A 25,320-nucleotide genomic window follows, 5' to 3' on the forward strand; every position below is an offset into this window, starting at 1 on the left:
CGTTAATGTTTCCGGACTTCACAAGTGAAGAAGGGTCCATGGACCCAAAATGTTAACTGCTTTCTCTCCAGGGTCCAGGGACCCATCTTCACTTGTGAAGTCCCGAAACGGTAACTCTGCTTTCTCTTTACAGATGCTGCCAGACCTGCTGAGTGTTTCCAGCTGTTTCTGTTTTTGTCATTGAGTCCCTTTTGCTTCTCTGTTTGCTCTTTTCCTGTTCTGTGACCTGATTACTCCAGTTATGGAAGAGAAATAGATAGCTGCATTACTAAAGGTGCCAGCTTAGCTAAGTGCTTCAATCCCCCAGAGGAAGCAGAGACACTTTATACCTCTTATTGCTATGACAATACCGAAACATAAGATCTTAATTAGTTGCTCAATGGGATTGCTTGAATCATAATGCAAATGAGCATATTGCATTACTGGCACAGAATGCTTGGACGTGAGTTGAACAGTTACGTTAGTTGTAATTAATTTATAAATTGTTGCAGATAATTTTGTCGACTATAGTGTAAGGGGCATTTGTTGCCAATTTTGGATGCAATCTGCAGGAAAGTGCCCTAAATGCACTTGAAATTGGACTGGTTAGATAATGGTTCAAGTCTAATTCAAACATTTTTGGATAATAGCATGTAAAATCTCCCATGGTCCTATAATTAGGTAGCATAACAAAAAATACATTTTTTTCTTTCTGTTTTAAAGCATTATTCCTTGTGATAATGTGTAGTTTTATAAGCACAATTAGAAATGCTTTTATTGCCAGAAATGAATATTCTTAATAAACTTCCAATCCACTACTTATGGGTAACTTGATTTAATTCACTTCAGTGCTGAACCATTTACTAGTTGGTGTACACTAGTTAAAATTATTCGTAAATTCAATATTTGTTTTGATCAAAAACATTTCAAAAGGACCACAACTGGATAACTCTTTGTCAGCAGGCATTTTTGATCTCAACTTGTGTGGGAATTGCTACTCTTGCTGGCAGAACACATTCTAGTCACACTGGATCGTAAACCAGCGTAAAAGATCATGGCATACATTAATGCAAGAGAGAATATCTGGAGGCCTTGAGCTCGACAGGTGACATGACATTGAAACTGTACCCAGGGTTTTAAACAGACTTTTTTGGGCTATGTTGAGACTGTTCTGTTTTGGCTTGTTCATTTGGGTCAGATATTTTGTAAGGTTAGGTCAACTGGATGACAGAGGACAATCTCAATCCTGTACACCAGTGATATGAAATAAGTTGAAGAAACTTAATACACTCTTACTTGTATTTAGTACATTGGTACGTTTTATTATTATACTTTACCTGGTTTGTCTTCAATAAATTTCACGTGTTCTGTCTTTCGTCTTGAAGTTTTTCAATTAATGCGGTTGATAGTCTAATTGCTACTTTTTTTTTAAATCCCCTGTTGCTAATTCTTACTATTCTTTCCTGCTTCTACATCAGAATACATGCCTAAAAACTTGCATCCCTTTCAAACTGACCTTATTTGTTTATTCTATCACATGATGCAGTATTCTTGTGACACAGTGGTATGTTGGATGAAACCATGAACTTCATATATCAGTTTGAAAATACGTTGGTTGGAATGTCACCAGCTTCTGGTCTAGTCTTGAGCAGCTGAAATTGAATAAACTTGCCATTTCTTTTAAGGAAGGCAGCCAGGAATACCTTCTCTTAATGGCTGTCTTTCAGTCACCAACCTTAATGAATTTAAGCTTACTTGGTGTTTTCAGTGGCTGCACTAAGCATTTATCAGGCACCAGCTGCGGTAATATATAAGCACGTTATTTAATGTAACTGAGCTTATCCTCCAAACTTTCTTGAATTCCTAAAGATAATTGTTAGCTTTATTTATGCTTATTTCCTTAATTTTTCTTCCTGCTATCCTCTTTAACTTTAACTTTAAACTGTCGTGAAAGACTCCATTAAGTTATTGTCAGAATTGAGGTGTAACTAATTCTTCATAAAACGTGCCTGCTGTTTATGGCTAAGGTACATTTTGGTACAACTAAATTTAATTGCGTGTTGAGAAAAGAAATTGCTTTGCTTTATCATCATTTGTTCACAAACTGTTGACATGTTACTGTGTAATACATAGCATGATGTAGCCTGTCAAACAATTTTGACATGTCCTGGGTGAACAATAGATCCAGTAATTGCCTCTCTGGATTTATACATGCATATTTACATAACAATTTTTGCAAGTTGCATTTAGAACAGTTCCCTGTGGTTTACCAGATGAAATTGTTTGAAACTCCATATCACGTTGACTCAATTTCTAAAGAACCCTTTTGATCTGTAATTTCAGTTTCTTAAGGCAACTGTGGAAAATGTTCATTTTTTTTTGTATAAAGGATAATGGCTGGTAACAAAAGTAATTTTATCGCATGAACTGCTCAGGTTGTGGAGGGAAGGAATGGAAAGAAATAATTAAATGGGAATTTTGGAAAAGAGGATCTAGTTAACTCATTAAGGAGCAAAGAATCCTAAGAGTACAGCACCAAAACAAGACTCTTTGTTTCAACCCATCTATGCTGACTGGACATCCTAATCTGACCTAGTTCCATTTGCCAGAATTTGACAAATATCCCTCTAAACCTTCCCTATTCATATACCCATCCAGATGTCTTTTAAATGTTGTAATTGTAACCGTTTCCGCCACTTTTTCAGTGATCTAAGTGTGATTAATATGTACTTCCTCTAGCAGCTCCTTCCATGCACACGCCACCCTCTGCCTGAAATAGTTACCCCTTAGGTCTTCATTAAACCTTTCCCCATTCACATTAAACCTATGTCCTCTAGTTTTGGACTCCACCACCTTTTGGCTATTCACTGTATCCATGCCTCATGATTTTATAAACCTCTGTAAGATCATCCCTCAGTCTCCAATACTCTAAGAAAAAAGCCCCAGCCTATTTCAGCCCCTACCAAAAACTCAAACCCTCCAGCCCCAGCAGCATCCTTGTGAATCTTTTCTGATCCCTCTAACTTTTTAACAACATCCTTCCTATAGTAGGGTGACCAGAATTGTACACGGTATTCTAAAAGTGGCCTCAATGTCCTGTACAACTGCAACAAGACATCCCAACTGCTATACTCAATGTCTGACCAATGAAGGCAAATGTAGTAAATGCCGCCTTCATCACCCTGTCTACTAGTGACTCCACTTTCACCCTGCACCCCAAGGTCTCTTTGTTCAGCAGCACTCCCTCAGGCACCACCATTAATTGTATAAATCCTGCCCTGATGTGATTTTGCCAAAGTACAGCCCCTAACATTTATCTAAATTAAACAACATCTGCCATCCCTAGGTCCATTGGCCTATCTGATCAAGGTCCCATTGTACTCTGAGGTAATCTTTGTCACTGTCACTGTCACTGTCACTGTCCACTACACCTATTTTGTTGTCACCTGCAAACTTACTACCATACCTTCTATATTCTTGTCCACATCAGTTATATAAATGACAAAAAGCAGTGAACCCAGCACCAATCCTAGCAACTCCCCACTGGTCACCGGCCTCCAGTCTGAAAAGCAACTCTCTGCCACCATCCCCAGTCTCCAACCTTCAAGCTAATTTTATATCCAGTTGGTTACCTCTCGCTGGATCTCATGTGATCAAATCTTTCTAACCAGTTTACCATGCGGAACCTTGTTGAATGCTTTGCTGAAGTCCATATAGACAACATGTACTGCTTTGCCTTCTTCAATCATTGTTGTCACTTCTTCAAAAAACTCACTTGAGTTAGTAGGATATGATTTTTCTCACGCAAAGCTATGTTGACTATCCCTAATCAGTTCTTGCCTTTCCAAATGTATGTCAATCCTGCCCCTCAGAATCGCCTCCGACAATTTACCCACCACTGATGTAAGGCTCACCAGTCTATAGTTCCGTGGCCTTTCCCTAAACCTTTTCTTAAATGGTGGTATCCACGTTAGCCAACCTATAGTCTTCCAGCACCTCACTCGTGGCTTTCAGTAATGCAAATATCTCAGCTTGGGATCTTGCAGTCTCTTCCCCAGCTTCCCTCATAGCTTTGGGAAACACCCAAGTCTTGGGGATTAATCTACCTTTGTGTTTTCAGATCTCCGGTACCACCTCTTATGTAATATGATCTCTTTTCAAGACATCCCTGTTTATTTCCCAACTTCCGGAGCTTCCATGTCTTTTTCCACTGTAAATACTGATGCAGAGTATTCATTTAGTATGCCACCCATCTCCTGTAGTCCCACAGACAGATGGCCTTGACCGTGTTAATCTTTAAGGTGCTCTATTCTTTCCCTTGTTACTCTTTTGCCCTTAATGTGTTTATCAATCTCTTTGGACGTTCATTACGCTATCTGCCAAATGTTTGAATTCTGATTTAATACATGCAATACCAATATTTTCTTCAGGATGATGCTCGCCAGTTGTTCGTATTGGCTGGTGCAGCTGAAGAAGGGTTTATGACTGTGGAGCTCGCTGGAGTAATCAAGAGACTATGGAAGGATAGTGGCGTTCAGGCTTGTTTTAATCGGTCCAGAGAGTATCAACTTAATGATTCTTCTGCATAGTAAGTATTGTATACTGCAGTGCTTAACATTACAGAGAATATAATAATGGACATTGCCACAGATGTCTAAAACATTTTTAATGGCAGAAATGAATTCTAACCTCTGATAACAACTGAAAGCTGCAGATGCTTTATCTCTTGTTTGTAGGTAGTCAGTTCTTGTACTAGCTTCGCTTTGTGTAATTATTTGGCCTTAGTTTTACATGGAGCCTTGATTGAACGTTCAGTCATCCCACATTAGTAGCTTCTCCTTTTGGTTTGACATACATTCTCGTTTGTGCCTCTGTGAAATGGAATGTTTTACTATATTAATGAGACAATATAAATGCAGGTTGTTTCTCGATATCCATATTTATGCAAGAACTCCTGATTGATATATCGTCTTTTAGAAATATATTTATTTTCTATTTTTTGTAACCCTAATATAAGTGTCTCACATTTGCTTATAATAGGCATTTTTCATCATAAACCCAGCAAGTTTACATTTGAGTTTTCGTTGGCTATGGCATTTTCTTTGGCAACTGCCAACCAAGTATTTAAATGTAAAACAGAAAGGTGAGAGTTGCCATTGGAAAATCTAATGAGAGTGGAAGAGGTTTTGAAAAATAGCCACAGCCTCCGGATAATGGGAAATCTGACTGGTTTATTACTCAGATGTGAAACCCAGAAAGCACTTTGGGTAGTTTTTCTGAATAATGACCTGATTGGGGCAGCATGGTGGCTCATTAGTTAGCACCACTGCTTCACAGCGCCAGAGATCTGGGCTCAATTTCAGCCTCTGGCAACTGTCTGTGTGGAGTTTGCATTTTTTCTGACTGTGTCTGCATGGGTTTCTGCTGGGTGCTCCAGTTTCCCTCCTCAGTCCAAGAATGTGCATGTTAGGTGCTTTGGATGTGTGTTCAGGGATGTGTAGGTTAGGTGCGTTTTGGCCATGGTAAAAGCAGGGCTGCAGGGATAGGATGCGGGGGAGGGGTCTGGGTAGGTTGATCTTCGGAGGGTTGGTGTGGTCTTGTTGGGCTGAATGGCTTGTTTCCACACTGTAACGTTGCTGTTCTGTAAAAACTCTGCGTGATTAATAGTACACCAGCATTTACTGTCAAAGTGGACATATAAATCATGCATACCTGGGCATCAAATCGGAGTAAGTTGGAAGAGCAGTCATTAGCAGTCAGACATTTTGGAAAGTGAGCAGGGAAAATGTTTTGGAGCGTAAGAGTTTTCTATTTCAACCAAACGCAAAGCTGTTCCAAAGGACTGGAAGTTTGAATTGAAGGCACTTGATTTAACAAAATCATTGTGGTATTTGGTGTGTCATTTTGTTTTTGTTTTAGTTATTTGAATGACTTGGACAGAGTAGCACAAGCAAGTTACATTCCAACTCAACAAGATGTTCTAAGGACCAGAGTTAAAACAACAGGTATCGTGGAGACCCATTTCACTTTTAAGGACCTGCATTTTAAGTAAGTACAAAAATGTTTTAAACTGTTTTGATTTTGTTTTATTTATCTACTCTCACCATTGAATTGAGTGATATTCTGAAACTTCAAATTGAGTAAGCAGAAAGTAGATAAATAATTCAAATAATATTTTTAAAAATATGTACTTACAAGAAGATTAATCTAATTTAAATTACTGAATTGAGTGTAATTTGTGTAAGTATTTTGTGTTTTCTTGTATTGTTCTAATTCAAGGAGCAGTATATTTTATGAAATTTATGCTTTTTATTTGCGATATTCCATGTTTCAAGAACCACTTATGTGGTTAGACAAATGAGTCAAAATTCGGTCAACACTTTGAGAATAATGTTTGATAATGACAGGTAGAGTAGAAAATGTCTTTTTTAACTTATAGAATAAAATTGTCAATAGAGGACTTCATTTAAATAGGATGAAGATTCTGTAAAATGCAGTTATGTAACATAGTAAAAGAAAAGCATGGAGAGATTGGGAATGGGATTTGAGTAATGAATTATATCCTGTGATTAAAACACCATCTTCCTAATGTTCAAGTCGTTGCAAGATATGAAAGGCAGGAATTATTTGAAATATTGCATTTTCTATCCGTCATTTTGACTGATTTGAAATGCAGTAATAAAATGTCCTACCCACCCTGGAGCATTAGAATATTTTTTTAAAGCGCAGAAAACGTGAAAATACATTTGAAACAGAAGAGCAGAATTCATTCTGCTTAAATTAACTTCTGTTGTCATGTGCTATTGATCTGTCTTTAGGTTTCATTTTTATGTATTATTTTGATAGCCCTAAGTCTCGGCACTGCCTTAGTCTACAGAAGTTCAAAACTGTGAAGAAAACCTTCCCTAAATAGTCTCTTAAACAGTTCTTAACATGGTTTGATATTGGACTTGTTTGTATTTCTTTCAGGTGATGCAATTCCATTTGTTAGGTGAAAGTACTGCTAGTGTGTTTAATTTACTTGTAAAAACACAAGAAGGCTTTCCAAATATGTGTACTTTTGTATTTTGAAAGACAGTGGCAATTAAGTGGCATAAAGCTCTCAAATGGAAAAACTCATTATTACAACTTTCTCTTAGAATGTTTGATGTTGGTGGTCAGAGGTCTGAGCGCAAAAAATGGATCCATTGCTTTGAAGGAGTGACTGCCATTATATTTTGTGTGGCACTTAGTGATTACGATCTTGTTCTTGCAGAAGACGAGGAAATGGTAAGTGGATTGATTGTATTCTTTAGGATTGTTAATAGACAGATGTGTGTATTGTTTTATTGCTAAACTAGTGTTCAGCATAAGTATCAGTTTTTACCCTTTTTCTTTTGAATCCTCTACCTATCCAGAACCTGATTTTCCTCACTGTACAGGAAACAAAAAACAGCTTTTGAATTATATTTTCTAATCAACCTGTTTTGCACATGTTTGGAACAGGTCAAAATTGAAGCCAGGCCTCTGGCTGAGCCACTGCACCACAAGATTACAAAATTGAGCAGGCATCACCTGCTCTCAATTAACACTTTTGAAGTTGTTCTGGTTTACCTTTAAAAGGACTTACATTTCTAACACTTGGGGATAAATATTTAAGACATTCATAAAAACAATGTAGTGTATATCGAAATGTTTTTCTTTCCATAACTGCTTAAATATTCATTAATTCACAAGTGACTTTCTGTGCCTCGTTCATTGTTAAAGGAAATTGATTTTTCCCTAAAGCTGGATAGAACTATTAACGAATCACATCCTCTGATAACTCCTCCATCCCCATAATCGAGAGTTCTTCTCCGGTGCTGAGGTAGCAAGAGAAGATGAGTGCGGGAAAGATTACAGGCCAGCGTAGATGCTGCTATGCTCCTCTAGCATTCAGCTCAAAACAGCGTTAAAGGAAGGCATAAGACAAGAATACTGCATCATTTGTAAGGGCCAGATAACTAGGGAGCAATTGGATGTCTGTTAACACTTTAGATTTTTTTTGTTTTGTAACTTTTCTGTTTTAGTATAGTTTGCCTTTTGAAGTGGTATATCCAGTATCTAAAATTAGTTTTAAAGAGAAAATTGTCAACTCATAACATTGTCAGTAGTTGCATTACTGTACAGAAACTTTGCAATTTGCTGAATGATTTTGAGTGCGTGATAAATTTGAGAAGCCAAAGAAGATGTGTGCTGATCTTTAAATTATGCAGCTGGTTTTGTATCCAACCGTATTAGATTGTAATATTTTGTGGGCAGGCATTCATTCATGTCATGGCTGAATATTTCTCTTGGCAATGTCAGTGATAAAACTTGCTGTGGCAATGTGACTTGCATTGCCACCTTTAGTCTGTTCACAAGGGAAGCTAGATGGCTTTAACTAAATTATTTTTATTTGCAAAGGTAGTTTTTTATGGAGTTTTTCCCTTCATTTTCCTTTTTTTAAAGTAGTTGTTTTCCAAAGATTTTTACCTCTTGATTTTCTTTCTTCTCCTCTTCCTAGTGTCATTTGGTTCCAATAGTACTGTGCTTAATCATAGTCAGAAGGTTGTAAGATCAACTTGTAGCACAGTAATGTTTTTCCAGTATTGTTATGTTGAAGCCTACCACTTAAATGTTGCACGTGGGGAGCAGTACGTTATCGTGTGCCATCTGTTTTGATGGGCTTTTAAACCAACGTGCTGTCTGCCTGCTCAAGTGAATGGAAGGGAGGCACAGGACATTGGAACATAGGCCTGAAAAACAGTCATTGTTTTTGGAGTCCAAAAACAGTACTGGAGAACTCAGCAGGTCTGACAGTACCTGAAGAGTTAGAGCTAAAGTTCTGACAAAGGATCACTGGTCTCTTTAAGTCTTCACTCAGTTTTCTTTCAACAGATGTTGCCATACCAGCTGAATTTCACCAGCACTTTTTGTTTTATTTTCATATTCCCAGCATCTGCCGTCTTTGTTTTATATTGGTTTTTTGCATATCCTAATGTGATGACATGTATAAATGATTAAGTGACAGATTTGTATATCCTGTTATTTATTACTTTCACGGCGCTTTGCCTGTCTTCACCTTTTTCTGTCTTGTCCCTGTGAGAAGTCATAATTATCTGTTTTGTAAGCTGCATATTTTAGTAGCTATCAGCTATCATTAATTCTATATCAGTAGATCTTATCTGGTAAGAACCTAAAGTTCCTGTATTGCATAAGTACAAATATTCCATAGAGTGGCGATTGACACTCAAATTTTTTTAAATTTGCCCCGCCAGAAATTCCATATTTCTTACCTGAGCTTCTGATTCTGGTCTCGTGCGAAACATCAGAACGTATCTGATCTAGAAGCCTTCTGGCATGGTATGGGGTCAGCATTAGAGACCAAACCACACCCCATCAATGGTTAGCAGTAACTGCCGGTTTTAGGGTTTAAATATCCCAAAGGCTGTTTCACAAGCTGCAAAGAGAGGTTAGTGAGTGAAGGGGGCAGAGGTGCTGTTAATGTCATATCAGGTTGGGGAATACACTGCTGGGTGGGTCACTGGGGAGAGGGCTCAGTTTTATAGTTATCCAGGAGTTGCAGCAAGTTTTACTTCCTTAAGCTGCTTCTGGGTAACTAAACCTGTAAATAAGAACTGTCTACCTGCAACAGTAACTTCAGATTTGTACACGTTTTCAGAGGGTGCCAGAACTGGGCGTAATTGAATTTCAGTTTGGGCGATTTCTGGATAGTTCCTGCATCAAGACTTTCAAGTGATCCTGTAGTGCATATTTCAGGGTATTTAGCCAACCGCCTTCCATGCAACTGAATGTGATTGACCTTGTTCGGAAGTAAAGGCCCGATGTTTAAAATATCTCAGTTCTGGCACCTGCCATGGTGGATTGAATTAATGTTTGAGGCTTGCAAATAACAGGCCACAGACCTGAAATGGTAACTATATGTCGCTCCCTCTCGCGCTCGCTCCCTCTCGCGCTCGCTCCCTCTCGCGCTCGCTCCCTCTCGCGCTCGCTCCCTCTCGCGCTCGCTCCCTCTCGCGCTCGCTCCCTCTCGCGCTCGCTCCCTCTCGCGCTCGCTCCCTCTCGCGCTCGCTCCCTCTCGCGCTCCCTCCCTCTCGCGCTCCCTCCCTCTCGCGCTCCCTCCCTCTCGCGCTCGCTCCCTCTCGCGCTCCCTCCCTCTCGCGCTCGCTCCCTCTCGCGCTCGCTCCCTCTCGCGCTCGCTCCCTCTCGCGCTCGCTCCCTCTCGCGCTCGCTCCCTCTCGCGCTCGCTCCCTCTCGCGCTCGCTCCCTCTCGCGCTCGCTCCCTCTCGCGCTCCCTCCCTCTCGCGCTCCCTCCCTCTCGCGCTCCCTCCCTCTCGCGCTCCCTCCCTCTCGCGCTCCCTCCCTCTCGCGCTCCCTCCCTGTGTGTGTCTCTCTCTCTCGCTCTCGCTGTCTCTCTTTTGCTCTCTCGCGCTCCATAATTGTTCTTAGACCTGCTGGCTATTTCTGGCTTTTTCTACATCTATTTAGCCTTGTTAAATTGGAAACTCAACAATCCACTTCTCATTTGCTGATAAGCTTGGGACACAGTGTTGGAGTACTCCAGCTGACCCCAGCTTATTGAGCACTGTTACAGATTTAAAATAGAACATAGAACAGTACAGCACAGAACAGGCCCTTCAGCCCACGATGTTGTGCTGACCATTCATCCTCATGTATGCACCCTCAAATTTCTGTGACCATATGCATGTCCAGCAATCTCTTAAATGACCCCAATGACCTTGCTTCCACAACTGCTGCTGGCAACGCATTCCATGCTCTCTCAACTCTCTGTGTAAAGAACCCGCCTCTGACCTCCCCTTTATACTTTCCTCCAACCAGCTTAAAACTATGACCCCTCATGTTAGCCATTTCTGCCCTGGGAAATAGTCTCTGGCTATCAACTCTATCTATGCCTCTCATTATCTTGTATACCTCAATTAGGTCCCCTCTCCTCCTCCTTTTCTCCAATGAAAAGAGACCGAGCTCAGTCAACCTCTCTTCATTAGATAAGCCCTCCAGTCCAGGCAGCATCCTGGTAAACCACCTCTGAACCCTCCAAAGCATCCACATCTTTCCTATAATAGGGCGACCACAACTGGAAGCAGTATTCCAAGTGCGGTCTAACCAAAGTTTTATGGAGCTGCAACAAGATCTCACGACTCTTAAACTCAATCCCCCTGCTAATGAAAGCCAAAACACCATATGCTTTCTTAACAAAAAAATGTTAGCAATTTTTCCCGTTTTCAGTTAATTTTCAATTACTAACTCATTGCTTGACAGGAAAGAAATTAGTTTCATTTTTTGTGCAATTTTACAAATTGAATCCTTCTAAAAATTTCCTTTTCACATGTCGTCCATGTTATTAGATAAGTACCACATGAAATTGGACAAAATCCCACCGAAGCAATTGAGGTGGGTAGCCAGATGGCGTAATTTAGCTGGTGATGGTTGAGAAGGGAATGCCAGTGAGATCAATGGGAAAATTATGCTGTTCAAAAAGTGGTACATTATTTTGTACAAGCACTTGTACAGCAGAAGTTTAGTTGAACATCTCAACCAGAAGACAGCGTTTGTGAAAATGCAGTGCTCCTTCTGTGTGGTAGTGAAGTAGTCTAGGTTATTTCCATAAATCCAGTTGAATGGACTGTTTGAATTTAATTGTACTTAATGGAATAATTGTATAATTCAACAGAACAGAATGCACGAGAGCATGAAACTGTTTGACAGCATCTGTAACAACAAGTGGTTTACAGACACATCTATCATTCTATTCTTGAATAAGAAGGATCTCTTCGAAGAAAAGATTAAAAGAAGTCCCCTTACAATCTGCTACCCTGAATACGCAGGTAAAAGTATAGAACTCTTAATGTTTTAAGATCAAAATCTTGGATGACTTATGAAAACCGCTGGCCTTGTAACTTGACAGCAATGATTATGGACATGAGTCTTTGCTCATTGTCTACGTGCCAGTCTTTCCTCAATGCCTAATGTTCTCCGCTTACAAAATGGATCAGTGAATACATGGGCAAGTGGGCGTGTTAAGGCTTTTAACCTTCAAATAGGACAAAGTAGGGAAAGCGCCATGGGAGGAAAAAGCAACTTCATGTTGAATGTAACTGTTATGTGAAATTAACATACTTTAATCAAACTTTTAGTTAATACAATAATGGAACTGAATTGATTAGAAATTTGGGTGGTTTAGTTGAAAACCAAGACAGTTGGCATGAGGTGAGTGGTTTGACCTGGAGATTCCCTGGTTTTATCAATATAGTTTGAGAGATGTCCACACTACCTTGCCTGCAGTTGAAGCTAATTTTTCCTGAAATTCCAACTCTGTCGTTTGTATAGTAAGCTGTTTGTAATGCCAAAAGAACATTGGAATTAAAGATTACTGAACTGAAAAATTGGAGCCTTTGCAAAATGCTCTAAATCTTGACAAATTTGTTGTTTACTGTAGGAATTGAAATTTCCAAGTGAATGTAGCCCATTTAGGTTTCTGAAGAAGTGTTGTTCCAACATATTGATCTAACAAGTAGGAGTCCACATTTTTAATATCATCCTTGAAACACATAGTGGAGAATTGAGGCTGTAGGTCTAGCTGCTCCATCCTAACTCATGGCTCCCTCAGGATGGTCACCACCCTGTGTAAGCATTGCCTTATCAGTGTATGGGAATGCTGCATGTTAGGCTGCAGAACTCTCCAGTGAACTGTTGTGGTGTCTGTTCATTTGTGTCTGTAAATTATTCTACAGGGATAAGATTTTCTGAAAGGCTGGTAATCCAACTTGTTGCATGCTTACACTGTGGCTCTTCCTATTGCTGTATTTTAAAGTAATATTGTCTCAACTACTTTGCAATTTCAAAGAAAAGATGGTGTACATTTGAAATAAATGGAAGTTCTGTGTCAGAGAGTGAGCTGTGTCTTTAATTTGTGTTTAGAACTTTGCTTTTATTTCATACAGGATCAAATACATATGAAGAAGCTGCAGCATACATACAATGTCAATTTGAAGATCTAAACAAACGAAAAGATACTAAGGAAATCTACACTCATTTCACCTGTGCCACAGACACCAAAAATGTGCAGTTTGTGTTTGATGCAGTTACTGATGTCATTATAAAGAATAACTTGAAAGATTGTGGCCTTTTTTAAAAGGATTGGTAAGTTGCCTCAGTTTCTCTTCAAAATTTACTAAGACAAGCAGCTTTGATTTTACCAAAAAAATCAAGTTGAATTTTCATCACACTCATTGTTAAAAATCTTTTTATTTGTCAAATAATGACTGCAGTTTTTTTGTCATGATTCAGTTACTTACAGGAAAACTTTTCAATCAAAGGTTTTCTAACACTTTTGAACAAACCATCTGTACTTGCATTTTAATTTCAAGGTATCCTTGATTCAGTCACATTCTTGGCTTTATCTGATGATTTGCTGCACTTGTTCTATTTTAGCCTTTTAAAGTTTACCTGCACGATAACCGTCAGGCACGTTTTTGCATTCATTTTCACCACCGCCTGCCCTCCTCCAGAAAAATCCTTATGCAAGATTGATTCTCCTGGAGTTAACTAAGTAGTTGCATGTCAAGAGATGAGTACCTTCGTTCTCTCAATGACTTGGCTGCAGTATTCTTCCCCCAGACATAACCTGAAAAGTTGCTTGCCGGAACTATGCTGAATTCTCAATGCCGCAACGACATGTAATGCTGGGGGCGTTCAAATTTATCAACCTCAAGTTCAAGTTCAAAAGTAGTCCCATCTTTAACCATTGGTACAGCTGATGCCAATTAGTCTCATTTCTGTTGTTGTACCCACACATCTTTCCCTCGACAGTTCAGGTCCTCGAGCCAAACTGTATCCGGACAAGGAGAACTAGTTCCTAGTTTGAGGTTACTCTTGAAGACATTTCTGTCAAGACCAAGCGTATTGATGTCAGTGTTAGGATAATGGATTTTAATATATTTATGACTTGGTTATAGAGAGGACTGCAGGATTTTGAATTGTTCTAAATACAGGATCTAAAATGCAATCTTTCTTTTGTTTTGCAGAGTGAAGATATCTATTCAGTAGACTTGAATTTTTCTGCTTCTGGATATAAATAAAGGAAGATATACTGAATGGACCAGTACTGTACAATTTGCCACTTGTAACAGCTGTATTTATGTTTGTCTTGTAAATTTTTTACATAATTAGGATAGTCTACATTGAACATTTTTAGTGTTTAATTTGTATGCGTGTAACTCTAGCTATGTTTATTGTAAAACATGTTCAAATTTTTTTTATGGCCTTCACTATTCCTTTTGGAAGGAGAAAAATGGGTCTCCACCTTACCTAAGGAATGGCTGATTACACAACACATCTCTGTTTCCACCTTTGTTAATTCTGCATGCCTTTCTAATTGTATGAGATGCTTTGCTTAGCAGAATGTAGAATGAATACTTTAAGCTAACTGCTTTATTGGGATCACCTCATTTGTTCTCTTACAATGAATGGGACCACATTGCTATACACTGCTCCATTTCAAAAGGGATTTTTTAAATCAATTAGCTGATTGCTTAGTAAAGCGGAAAGAGTACTGTCGGTCTTCTTTGTGCATTGCCTGAAAGGTAGTGCCAAAGTTTTATACATTTAAATTGAAATAAAATAAGCTTTTGTTTGTAAATAGTAGTTAATGTTTGTAGATGTATACTTTTAAAGTATCTGTGGGTGCTTGGTGTGGAAAGAGTAATGTGACCAGACATATCACTGAATAGGACTATAGTAGCTCAGGCATTGTTGAAAATCTTCTGAGTATTTGAACATCCACAAAAGTCTACTCTACTTAGGGAAAGAAAAACCTTTCTGTAATATTGAAAATTACAATAAAGAATGGACCGTTGTTGTTAATATCAGAAATTAATACCAGAATTTACATTGATACAAAAGGTTTGCTTTTTTTAAAGCTATGTTCAGACTGTATACAGGTTAGGTCACAGTTTATTCAAATCCATTTCCAATGTTTTCTGCTGTATAGGATACCACCTCATGGACTATTTCTGACAATTGTATTTTGATTCGGTGTAGTATTAGAATTCAATTTTTTTTTTGCTCATTTACATGCAAATTTGAAATGTTGCATTTTTGGAAGTTTTTGGTTTGAACCTGCTCTTTAGGTAGTCCCATATTGTGTTAGTAAAAAGTATCCATGAGAACTATGGGAGGTAGCACCTGGTGAATTGTAGTAACTTTACATTTTTGGCTCTGGTTCTAGAAAAAGTTTTCAGTATAATCTAGTTTATTGTAGATGTGCATGCATTCAATCAACTTTGGCAGTTAATTGATATTGAAAATAGGCCAGAAATACATGCACTCTGTGAAACAGGACCACAATCACTATCAATATGATTTTATACTGTTAAAACTGTTATGGTGGTCCTAAAGAATATTGCAGACTAAGAATAGAGACCAAAAGAACAAATTTCTTTGGGCATTTGAGTGATGTGGGTCAAGATTATTGGTTATATGTACGAACTGTACAGATGAATTTATGTAGAGTTTATTTTTGGTTATTTGACCTACAGATAGGAGAATGAAAAACCATTACAACCTTTACTCTGATTTAACAATGTAACAAAAAAGGCATTCATAAAGCAACCAAGACATTTATTTGTATGTTGGGCCAACAAATGTATGTATATTGCTTTTTAGATTATTCTAGTTAGCGTTCTAAAATAAATTCTCCTCTTTGCACTTCCTGAAAGAGGCAATTGGGACTTGGATGACCAATAGTTGATAAAGGGTTACTTACAATTAGTCCAAATACTTGTGCCTTGCTGGTGAGCAACTCTTGTCAACCAGATCTTATTTCATGAAACGTTTTCTGATAGAAGCAGCTAATCCACAAGCTATGGTCACATTTGATACAAAAGTAATTCGTGGAATTGAAATGTGAGACCATCTTCTGTTATTTCTGAAAATGTAAGGAGTTTAAGTCAAAAACAAAACTACTGACTCAAATTTTGGTGATCATCACTACTGCTTTTTGAATGTGATCTATACCATTATAGATGTCAGTAAGTGAGCTTAATAAAACTGAATTCTTAAATTTTAAGATGTCTAAAATTTTTTGTGATACATTTGAGATTCAGTGTGCATTTCTCAGTTGAAACTTGGTTTGTTTCCATCGCAATGGGCTTGTGTCCATGGTCTAATCTTGTTTGTGAGAAGTACAAGGGAACAAAAAACTCAGTTTTTCCCAGTGAGTTATTGAATGTTAAATGGGAGAATGGGATTAGATGGTGGAAAGAGTTTACAAAGTGGGAATTAAACGTATGAAGTACAAGAAACTGTTTTTTCTAAATCCCCAGAGATTGTCTCAATATTTTCAGCTGGTTCTGCTGGGCATCTTGACATTCTCAATTTTCAAATATGTGCCCCAAGTTGACTTGTCTTAAACAGATCATCAGGTACTTGCTCCGTCTGCTTTTTTTATTTCCCTTCCCACCTGCACGCTGCCACATCTCTGTGTATGCCATGTACACATTCACCCACACACCATACACTCTACCACACCTCACCACCCTATGCGCACACGTGACAATCATTTTCCCACATCTGTTATCCATTGCAACCTCTCCTCTAAACCCTAAGTAAATTCTTTCGAATGTTGGTCTGGTCTCCATTTCTGTAATTCACGCAGTACATGTACAGACTCAACACCGAAACAGAATCTTTCTCCTGTACTCTAACCTAACAATCATTTGTACCTCTGTTGCTTCTTTTGGACTCCTCAAACACTGGAAACTAATCTACTGAAAGCACTAAACGCTTCTAACAAATAATGTTATGAAATCTCTCAATGAAAATGAGTTGAATTTTATTTTGCAATCTTTATATTTCCTCAGCTTCTATTTTGTAGCGTACAGCCTAAAATTCTCTCAGGATCCCAAATGTCAACATACATAGATTCAGCATTATATCTTATCTTCTAAAACTTCTAGCACAAAACAAACACTTTTTTCCTCAGACAATTTCATCTATTTGTCATGTTCCTTTTTTAAATGTTGCTCCATTCCTTTGCTTTTGTGCATTGTTCAAACTTCTTCCATTCACAAGATTAAATCACACTTGCTTTGATTGGAATTTGACTATTATGGCAGTAGACTTGGGCTGACACTACAGTAGTGTATTACATGTGTATACTTTATCTTTAAAAGGGTTCAGGAACCCTCTATTATGTTACCAGTTCATGACGACTAAAAACTTGTCTTTATCATCCTGTTGTCTTTTGAATTTGTTTTAATCCAATTTCCTACCTGTCTCCATTTTCATATTTCTTAGCTTTTTCCTATCATGTGCATTATCCCTAGATATTTGTCACAATACTTGAATCTACACATCTAGCATCTATCCATTCTCCTTTCCACCATGTCTGGTAACCCTTAAAAGAACTTTCTGGTTTGTCGAGCTTTATCTTCCTTTCTAACCTTCCACCTTGGTCTTAGCTGACATAGTGAAGTAGCTCCTTGGTACACTGTCAGTAGCTCTTGCAGGTCACTAATACTCTTCCTTTTTGTCTTTGAAATATGTACTTCCATCTTGGTCTGGAAGACTATTTTGTGCACGGTGAATTTAAGCGAAAGAGTGGGGAATGAGGTGCTGCTGGTGGTGATGCAGCTTTTGCCAAATTAGATGAATCTGTTTGAATGTGCTGAATAACTTAACTGTGGCCCCTATTAAATTTTGTTTTTTGGCATTCTTCCTTAAGCAGCCTGGCAGGCTGGCTGCTTTTCATTTGGGAAATCTATGAAAGAAGATGGGTGAATTTAGTTGGTGAAGAGAAAGAAAAATCAGTAGTGGGTGAGATTCAATAGTCGTATTGGGAAAAGCATCCTAATTCAGCAGTGTTTATTGTTTAGATGATAGGTTCTGAAGAAAGCATTTCCCTCGCCCAGAAACCACTCTATGATGTACTTGCCTTTTGAATTCAGCATTTCACCATTTTGTCCTAATAGCTTTCCTCAACTTTCAGAAACCTAGCCACCTGTTGTTTAAAAATAGTGTGCCAATGAAATTGACAACATACAGCCTAATTTCAATATTTAAATGAACAACTCCCTTCTTTTGAGCAAATTGGATTCTTGGTTTCATTCTGTTCTCTTCTAGACAATTTACTTTTCACTCTCTAATAATATTGCTCTGACCCAACCTCTTAATTCATATCACTCAGCCCTTGGAGTCAGCAAAATCTGGCGAAGGAAAATGGACTCCAAAAAATCCAAAGAAAATGTCAATGAGAACAAAAGATAAGATTCATTTTAATTGTGTATGGCTGGAGTAACTGACATTTTTCAAAAATTAGCAGACAGTCAGCCAGTTGTGCTAGATATCAACTGTTTAAAAGGAGAAACCTACAAAGTGGGAAGAAACCACACACAAAATTCAGTTAAATTCTTCAGAAGAAAGAATCTAATTCAAATATATGATAAATTTCTACAAAAAATTCACCAAATGTCAGGTCTTGAAAATGTTAGTATTTTACTGTAGAATGCTTGCATCTGGTCCCTGAATATCACTTTGGCCAAGGAAAATGATACAAAGAATTCCTGATTTTCATGTAAAAGATTCATTCTCAAAGTTAATTCTTCTGTGTCAAAGCCATCTCTTGCAGCACAGCACCAGGTTGACTATTGTGTTGATGTTGCTGACATTAGTCAACAATATAGAAACAGCATAAAATATCTGTGACACAACTTAGATGCTGTAGAGAGAAACCCACATGATTTTGGGGAGAGGCCCTAAATTCAGTAAAGCAACAAAGCTCTCAAATACTAGTGACATGCAGAGCAATTGTAACTGTGCCAACAATAATTGTACCATTTAACTGCTGACACTTTATTTTGTATGACCACATTTAAGGTCTGAAATTTTCTGGGACCAGGGTCATTAACAACAAATAGCATCATATACAGCATGGAATATTTGCTGATATTGCAAGGCAATGATGTGCATTCCTGTTAACGTTTTTTAAAAATGTAAATTGAATGGAGGTCAGATTCAAGGGCAAATTATTTTAATGACACAGCACCCGCCCGAAGCAAAATTTTGAAATTCATGAAATGCCATTTTAGCAATCTTTTCAGATACTGTTTCCAGACTTCTTGTCTCATCGGTTGTTTAAGACTGGCAGCCTATTTATCATAAAAAAAATCCAAACCTGATATACATCTGGACCAAGCAAATCCCATCTAAAATTGCTTGTAGGGGTCTTCACAAGACTTCTGGTTCTCTCTGCAGTATGTGCAACCAAATTTATTCTGCTTTATGTATAAAATTGTTATTCTCCTTTCTTTTCATTTGAAAAACACATTTTTGTTCGTGCCTTTAAAGCTAGGATGTGTGGCATCTCCTTTGAATCTGTCCAAGTGCCATTGGCGAACCTTGATCATGGATAAAATATAGGGCTGAGACAATTCACTAGCCCAGACTTTAAATGCAAAACATGTTTACAATATTTAGAAACTTTTACTGAAGGGTAAAAAGAACAAAAACATTTTATTGGTAAACATCAATACATTATTGAATTGCACTTTCAGCATTGATTATCTGGCTGTTTTGGGCTAGCTGTGGGAAACAGAGCTGAAAGATCTTTTTGTAAAAGTAATTTATAATTTGATTACTTTAGTTCTCTGTTCTTTCATGAGTAGATTCCCTACCCATTCTACTTTGACTCTATGATTAAGCTGTCCTGATGGGTAGATTTGTAGACAGGTTTCCTTTCACATGTACACTTAAAATTATTATTGTTCATAAAGTCATAGACACGTACAGTATAGAAACAGACACTTCGATCCAACTTGTCCATGCTTACAAGATATCTGATGTTAACCTCGCCCATTCAATAACGTAGGGAGAAACATGACAATCTCGTCTCTAAAATCCCACCCCAGATACGCCATTCCTTGAATGCCCTAGCTCTCCTCTTAACCATATCCCTACTGTTAATAGGCTCAACTGAACAATTTGATCCCCTCAGCGATTTGCCCAAACCAGTTAAGCATATTGGTTCACTGAATTATGCTATGGCAGATCTGGTAGTAATAGATTCAGATCTTTGACTTGGTAATGCTATTTTAGCCTACAGGACGTTGAAAATCAATAGGTAACTGATCAATGCATATTGTATTTGCTTGCTACCGAGATGCCATTGTAATCTCTCTTGGAAGTTAGGGCATGGACAGGGTACCATTAATCTTTTGTTTTTTTGTTCACATCTTTATGGTAAACTTTACTGTACAGTTGAGCTTGATCCCATTACAAGAATATTGTCACTCTTTTATATTAGTTGAATAGGTACAAAAAATGATGTGAGATTAATTTTTACTTTTAATTGGGATTAAAGAATCATAGTATATTGAAAAAGTATTATTTCTGAATATTTTGGCACTGTATAAGTCAGGTGAGAGTAGCTTTATTGCTTCAATATTGAAAAGTGTTAACACATAAGCTATCAAATAACTTAAACCTGGATGTAGCGCTCAAATAAATAGAAATAAACTTACGCCATTCACCAAACAACATGCCAAATAAATTTGAGTAGATCCAGTACATAGGCTTAACCATAGGATAGACTAGAGTATAAGGGTTTTTAACATTTTTTTCTTACTGTCCACACAAAATGATATATTCCACCACTTAACTAAGCTATAATTAACTAGAATTTATCTTGTTTGTTATCTTTATTTAAGGCAAATTATTTTTTAATGAATTTTTCATGGAACACGTATGCCACAGCAAGGCCAGCATTTGTTGCTCATCCTTAAGTGTCCTTCAGGTGATAGTGAGCCACCTTCCTGAACTGCCGTCGCGCATCTGACGTGCAGTACTGATAGGAAGGATGTTCTGGGATTTTGACTCAACAACAGTGAAGAGACGGGGATATAGTCCAAGTTAGGATGAAGTGTGACTGGAGGGCGACTTGCAAGTGGCAGTGTTTCACATGTGCCTGTTGCCCCTGTCCTTCTAAGGGTGGCACAGTAGCTCAGTGGTTGCATTTCTCCCCACAACGCTAGGGACCCAAGTTCAATTCCACCCTCTGGCAACTGTTTGGAGTTTACATGTTCTCCCTGTGTCTGTGTGGGTTTCCTTTGGGTGTTCTGGTTTCCTTCCACAGCCCAAAGATGCTCAAGTTAGGTGGATTGGCCATGCTAAATTGCCCATAGTGACCTCATTGTGCAGGCTAAGTGGATTAACCATGGGAAATGCAGGATTACAGGGAAAGAATGGGATGCTCTTTGGAGGGTTGGTATGGACTCAATGGGCTGAATGACCTGCTTCCACACTCTGGAAATTCGATGATTCTAGATCATAGAGGTCTATAGCACAGAAAATGGCGCTTTGACTTTGTGCCAATATATATAACCAACTATGTATTCTAAACCCATTTTTCAACACTTGGTCCATTGTCTAGTATGCTTTGCCGTTGCAAGCTTACATCTAAATATGTCTTAAATGTTATGAGGGTGGTCTGCATCAACCACATTTACAGGCAGTGAATTCCCCATTGTCATCACCTCCTGGGTAAAAGGTTGTCTCCTGACATACCTCACTTATGGTCTTATGATCTCACAAGGAATTAAGGGCTATGGGGAGAGTGCCGGGAAGTGGAGTTGAAATGCCCATCAGCCATGATTACATGGTGGAGTGGACTCGATGGGCCGAATGGCCTTACTTCCACTCCTATGTCTTATGGTCTTATGGTCTTAACCCACCAAATCTAAACATCCCTGGACACTATGGGCAATTTAGCATGGCTAATCCACCTACCTTTCATATTTTTGGACTGTGGAGGAAACGAGCACCCAGAGGAAACCCACGCAGACACAGGGAGAATGTACAAACTCCACACAGTTGCCCAAGGTTAGAATTGAATCTGGGTCCCTGGCACTGTGAGGCAGCTGTGCTAACCACTGAGATACCTTGCTGCCCAGACCTGAGTGAGTTGTTAAGAACAGCTTTGACTTGGTACATTATTTATAATTGGCTAGTTTATGAGCTGAACATTAGAAATTCACTTCTGGCAAATTGGGGTTGAGAATAACAATCTCGCTGAATTACCCTTTGTAACTTAAGTGCTGTGTACTGGTATTGTAGCTGAACTAGTAATCGAGAGACCTGGGCTAATGTTCTGGGAACATGGGTTTGAATCACACATGCTAGATGGTGAAATTTGAATTCAGTAAAAATCTGGATTTAAAAACAAACCTAATGGCATCCAATGTAACCATTGCCCATTATTGTAAAAAAAATCTGGTTTATTAATGCCCTTTATGGAAGGAAATCAGTTGTGTTTCACCTGGCCTGGCCTACCTATAAACTGCAGACCCACATCAATGTTGTTGACTGTTAACTGGTAAGCTACTGACTTCAAGGGGCAAATAAGGTGTTCAATAAATGTTGATCTGAGCAGAAGCACCCAGTGAATAATTTTCTTGCCAAATCTTACCAAACTCATATTAAATGCCAGATATAACATCCAAATTTCCACCCTGTCTTACCATGCAGTCTTTTTATAACAACTCCCCACTCACTGGAAATCCTAGAGATGACCAGCATCACCGATACAGGAATCATCTTTAATTGTCCAGGTGCACAACAGGGGAGGCAATGGCCTAGAGGTATTACCTCTGGACTGTTAATCCAAAGACCTGGGTTCACATCCCGCCATGGCAGATGGTAGAATCTGAATTCGATAAAATATCTGGAATTAAGAATCTAATGAGGAGCATAAACACATTGTCCGTTGTCAGGGGTAAAAAAAACCCAGCTGGTTGACTGATGTTCTTTAAGGAAGGAAACTGCCACCCTTAACTGCTCTGGCCTACATGTGACTCCAGACCCACAGCAATGTGCTTGACTCTGAACTGCCCTCTGGACAATTAGGGATGGGCAATAAATGCTGCCTAGCCAGTGACACCTTTATTTGTGAATAAATAAAGAAAACAAAAACAGCAATCTTTTACAGCCAGTCCAGAATCAGAGCTGGCAAGAAAAGTTCCTGACATTTGTTCCAGGCATGGCAGGTAGGGAGAAACTGACATCCTGCTTTGTGGGTAGGATCCTTGACCTGAGACAAAAAAAACTGGACATGCTGGAATCAAAGGTAAACAAACAGGAGGAACTAGAAGAATGCAGCAAGCCAGGCAGCATCTGGAGGAAAGGAACAGTTTATGTTGCAGCTATTACCTTTCCTCCAGATGCTACTTGGCTTTCTGTGTCCTTGAGCTCCTGGTTGGGGCGGTGTGCAGGAGGACGTCCACACCCCTCCCAGGTCCAGTAGTAGAGACCACAACACCAGACCATGGTCCCAGCACTGCAGGCCAATGACCCCCACTCTGCCACCTCTGTTTTTCCTGACGGCTAATTTGTTAGGCATATTTGGTGAGACTGCAGCCAGAAAATTAATGGAATGGCTTGGGCTGTCACCAAGGGCCCTAAAAAACATTTCACTGTCAGTTGGGAACTCACCACTGCCCTGTGAGAAGTTCACCATATTGTTTGTGAAACAATTTTTGTTAAAAATGGGGTGAAATGATCATGATGTTAAGAAGTGCATTGCTGGATTTTACATCTTATTCTGCACATACTTTCCATAGCCCATGTCGCTCAGACCCTATAAGATTCTGCCTTACAAAGTTGAGGCTGAGCATTGTGCTGAAATCCATTCATGCTGGTTCTATGTTCCTAATGCTACATCATTTTGGCTCTGGCATGGACCTTCTCACAGATTGCATGCTGCTGCAAGATCATTACACAAAGGATAATCTGAAACAGTGCAGAAATGGTCAAATCCCAAGTACAGAGCATCCCCATTGCTCCCCTAATTCATTGCAAGGTAAAAGTCCTAAATCATTTGCAGCATCACCTGATACTGGTGGAAAAGTTTTAATTTGACATCTGGAGAAACGTGAAAACTCCTGGAATTGCAGCTGAGCTTGCAGAAATGTTATTGTTTTTGCGAAGTGCTTTAATAGAGCAAGTAAAACAATATTGTAGAAGCTAGATAATATTGCTAAACTCAGATGCTTTGCCATAAATTCAGAATTCTGTTAAAGCTCCAAATTATGGAGGGGAAGGCAGGTGGTGAATTACAATGGTGCTGAATTTTCTTCGGCTGGAAACCAATGGGAATGATCAATTATGTCAACGTCAGTAGGCAAGACTAGTATTTCGGGCTGGAACCAATTTTACTAGAAACTTGTGAAAAAATATCTGTAGAAACAGAAACAGCAAGTTGGGGCGAGGAAGGTTGGTGTCAGGACAAGAGATATTTAGGGAAAACACAAGATAAATGAGACCTGTTCCATCTGGGCTGCAGAAAGCCTTACCAACAATTTTTTAAAAAGGATACTTGTGCCTCTTCTAGCCAGATGTTATTTATCATCAGCTTCGAAGAAAAACTTATACTGTGGAAACAGCAATTTTTTTTTTGATTTATTAGCCTTGCTTTACCTGCATCCTTATCTCTTCCTAGAAACAAAACTTAGTCCATGACTCCATTAGCATTAGAGGGAAAAGTTCCCTTGTCTTAACCTCCCTGCTAATTCCTAATTTCTCATTTCTTATGTGTTGATTTGCCATAGTTCATTGTTTCTATCATTTTTTCCAAACGCTCAATACTTGAATTTGATCATTGTATTAAAATCCCCAGTGAAAAGATGACAGTTAAAAAAATATACTTGCGGTTATTGAACATTAACAAAGTCTCTGGATTAATTTTTCCATAATGTATGTGTTTTATTTCACTTTAACAGACAACAAGTTATAAAATTAATCATTCAAAATGTTATAAAGAACAATGACATCATTCCAGCATTTCTCACTCCAGGTTATTCTCAGGGTAAGAGATGCTTTCCGATAATATTTTCATATATGTGTTTTCCAGTGGAATTATGCAAATAAATGTCAAATAAGGATGGAGGCAATTCAATAGATAACTTTAGCCAGAACTGAACTGAGCTGGCATGAACCCAATGATTGTTCAGGAAGCAGGTTGTGACACAGTATGAAGGTGCACTGTGATGCCCAAAAACAAATATCACTCTTGTTGATCACTTTGGAATGTTACATCTCGGATTGAAAAACTAAAACTTTGAAATCACATATTTAACTTTAGCAAAAAATTAAATTAAGCTTTAATGGAAGTTAATTCTTGCTCATCCTACATGTGCTATCTGACCTTGGATCCCCAGGGTAATATGCTTTCATATGTAGTGTGCAGTGTAGTTTCAGTTTCTTATCCAAACACCATAGAGCCAGCACCATCATCATGATAATAAAATGTGA

General features: G+C 38.6%; 1 protein-coding gene across 4 annotated transcripts in view; it reads left to right on the forward strand.

The window, feature by feature from the left end:
* The window catches only part of LOC125463097 (guanine nucleotide-binding protein G(i) subunit alpha-1), a 171,667-nt gene extending 155,580 nt beyond the window's left edge, over nt 1-16,087 (forward strand). For all 4 annotated transcript variants that reach the window (XM_059654601.1, XM_048553821.2, XM_059654600.1 and 1 more), the window contains exons 4-9: nt 4,410-4,567; nt 5,899-6,027; nt 7,119-7,248; nt 11,693-11,846; nt 12,963-13,161; nt 14,046-16,087. In XM_059654601.1, coding sequence (XP_059510584.1) covers nt 4,410-4,567; nt 5,899-6,027; nt 7,119-7,248; nt 11,693-11,846; nt 12,963-13,153 — 762 coding nt within the window. In that variant the 3' untranslated portion in view covers nt 13,154-13,161; nt 14,046-16,087. The remainder of the gene's footprint in view (nt 1-4,409; nt 4,568-5,898; nt 6,028-7,118; nt 7,249-11,692; nt 11,847-12,962; nt 13,162-14,045) is intronic.
* The last annotated feature ends 9,233 nt before the right edge of the window (nt 16,088-25,320 follow it).

This window comes from Stegostoma tigrinum, chromosome 25 (genome assembly GCF_030684315.1).
Source record: "Stegostoma tigrinum isolate sSteTig4 chromosome 25, sSteTig4.hap1, whole genome shotgun sequence".
NCBI classification, from domain to species: domain Eukaryota; kingdom Metazoa; phylum Chordata; class Chondrichthyes; order Orectolobiformes; family Stegostomatidae; genus Stegostoma; species Stegostoma tigrinum.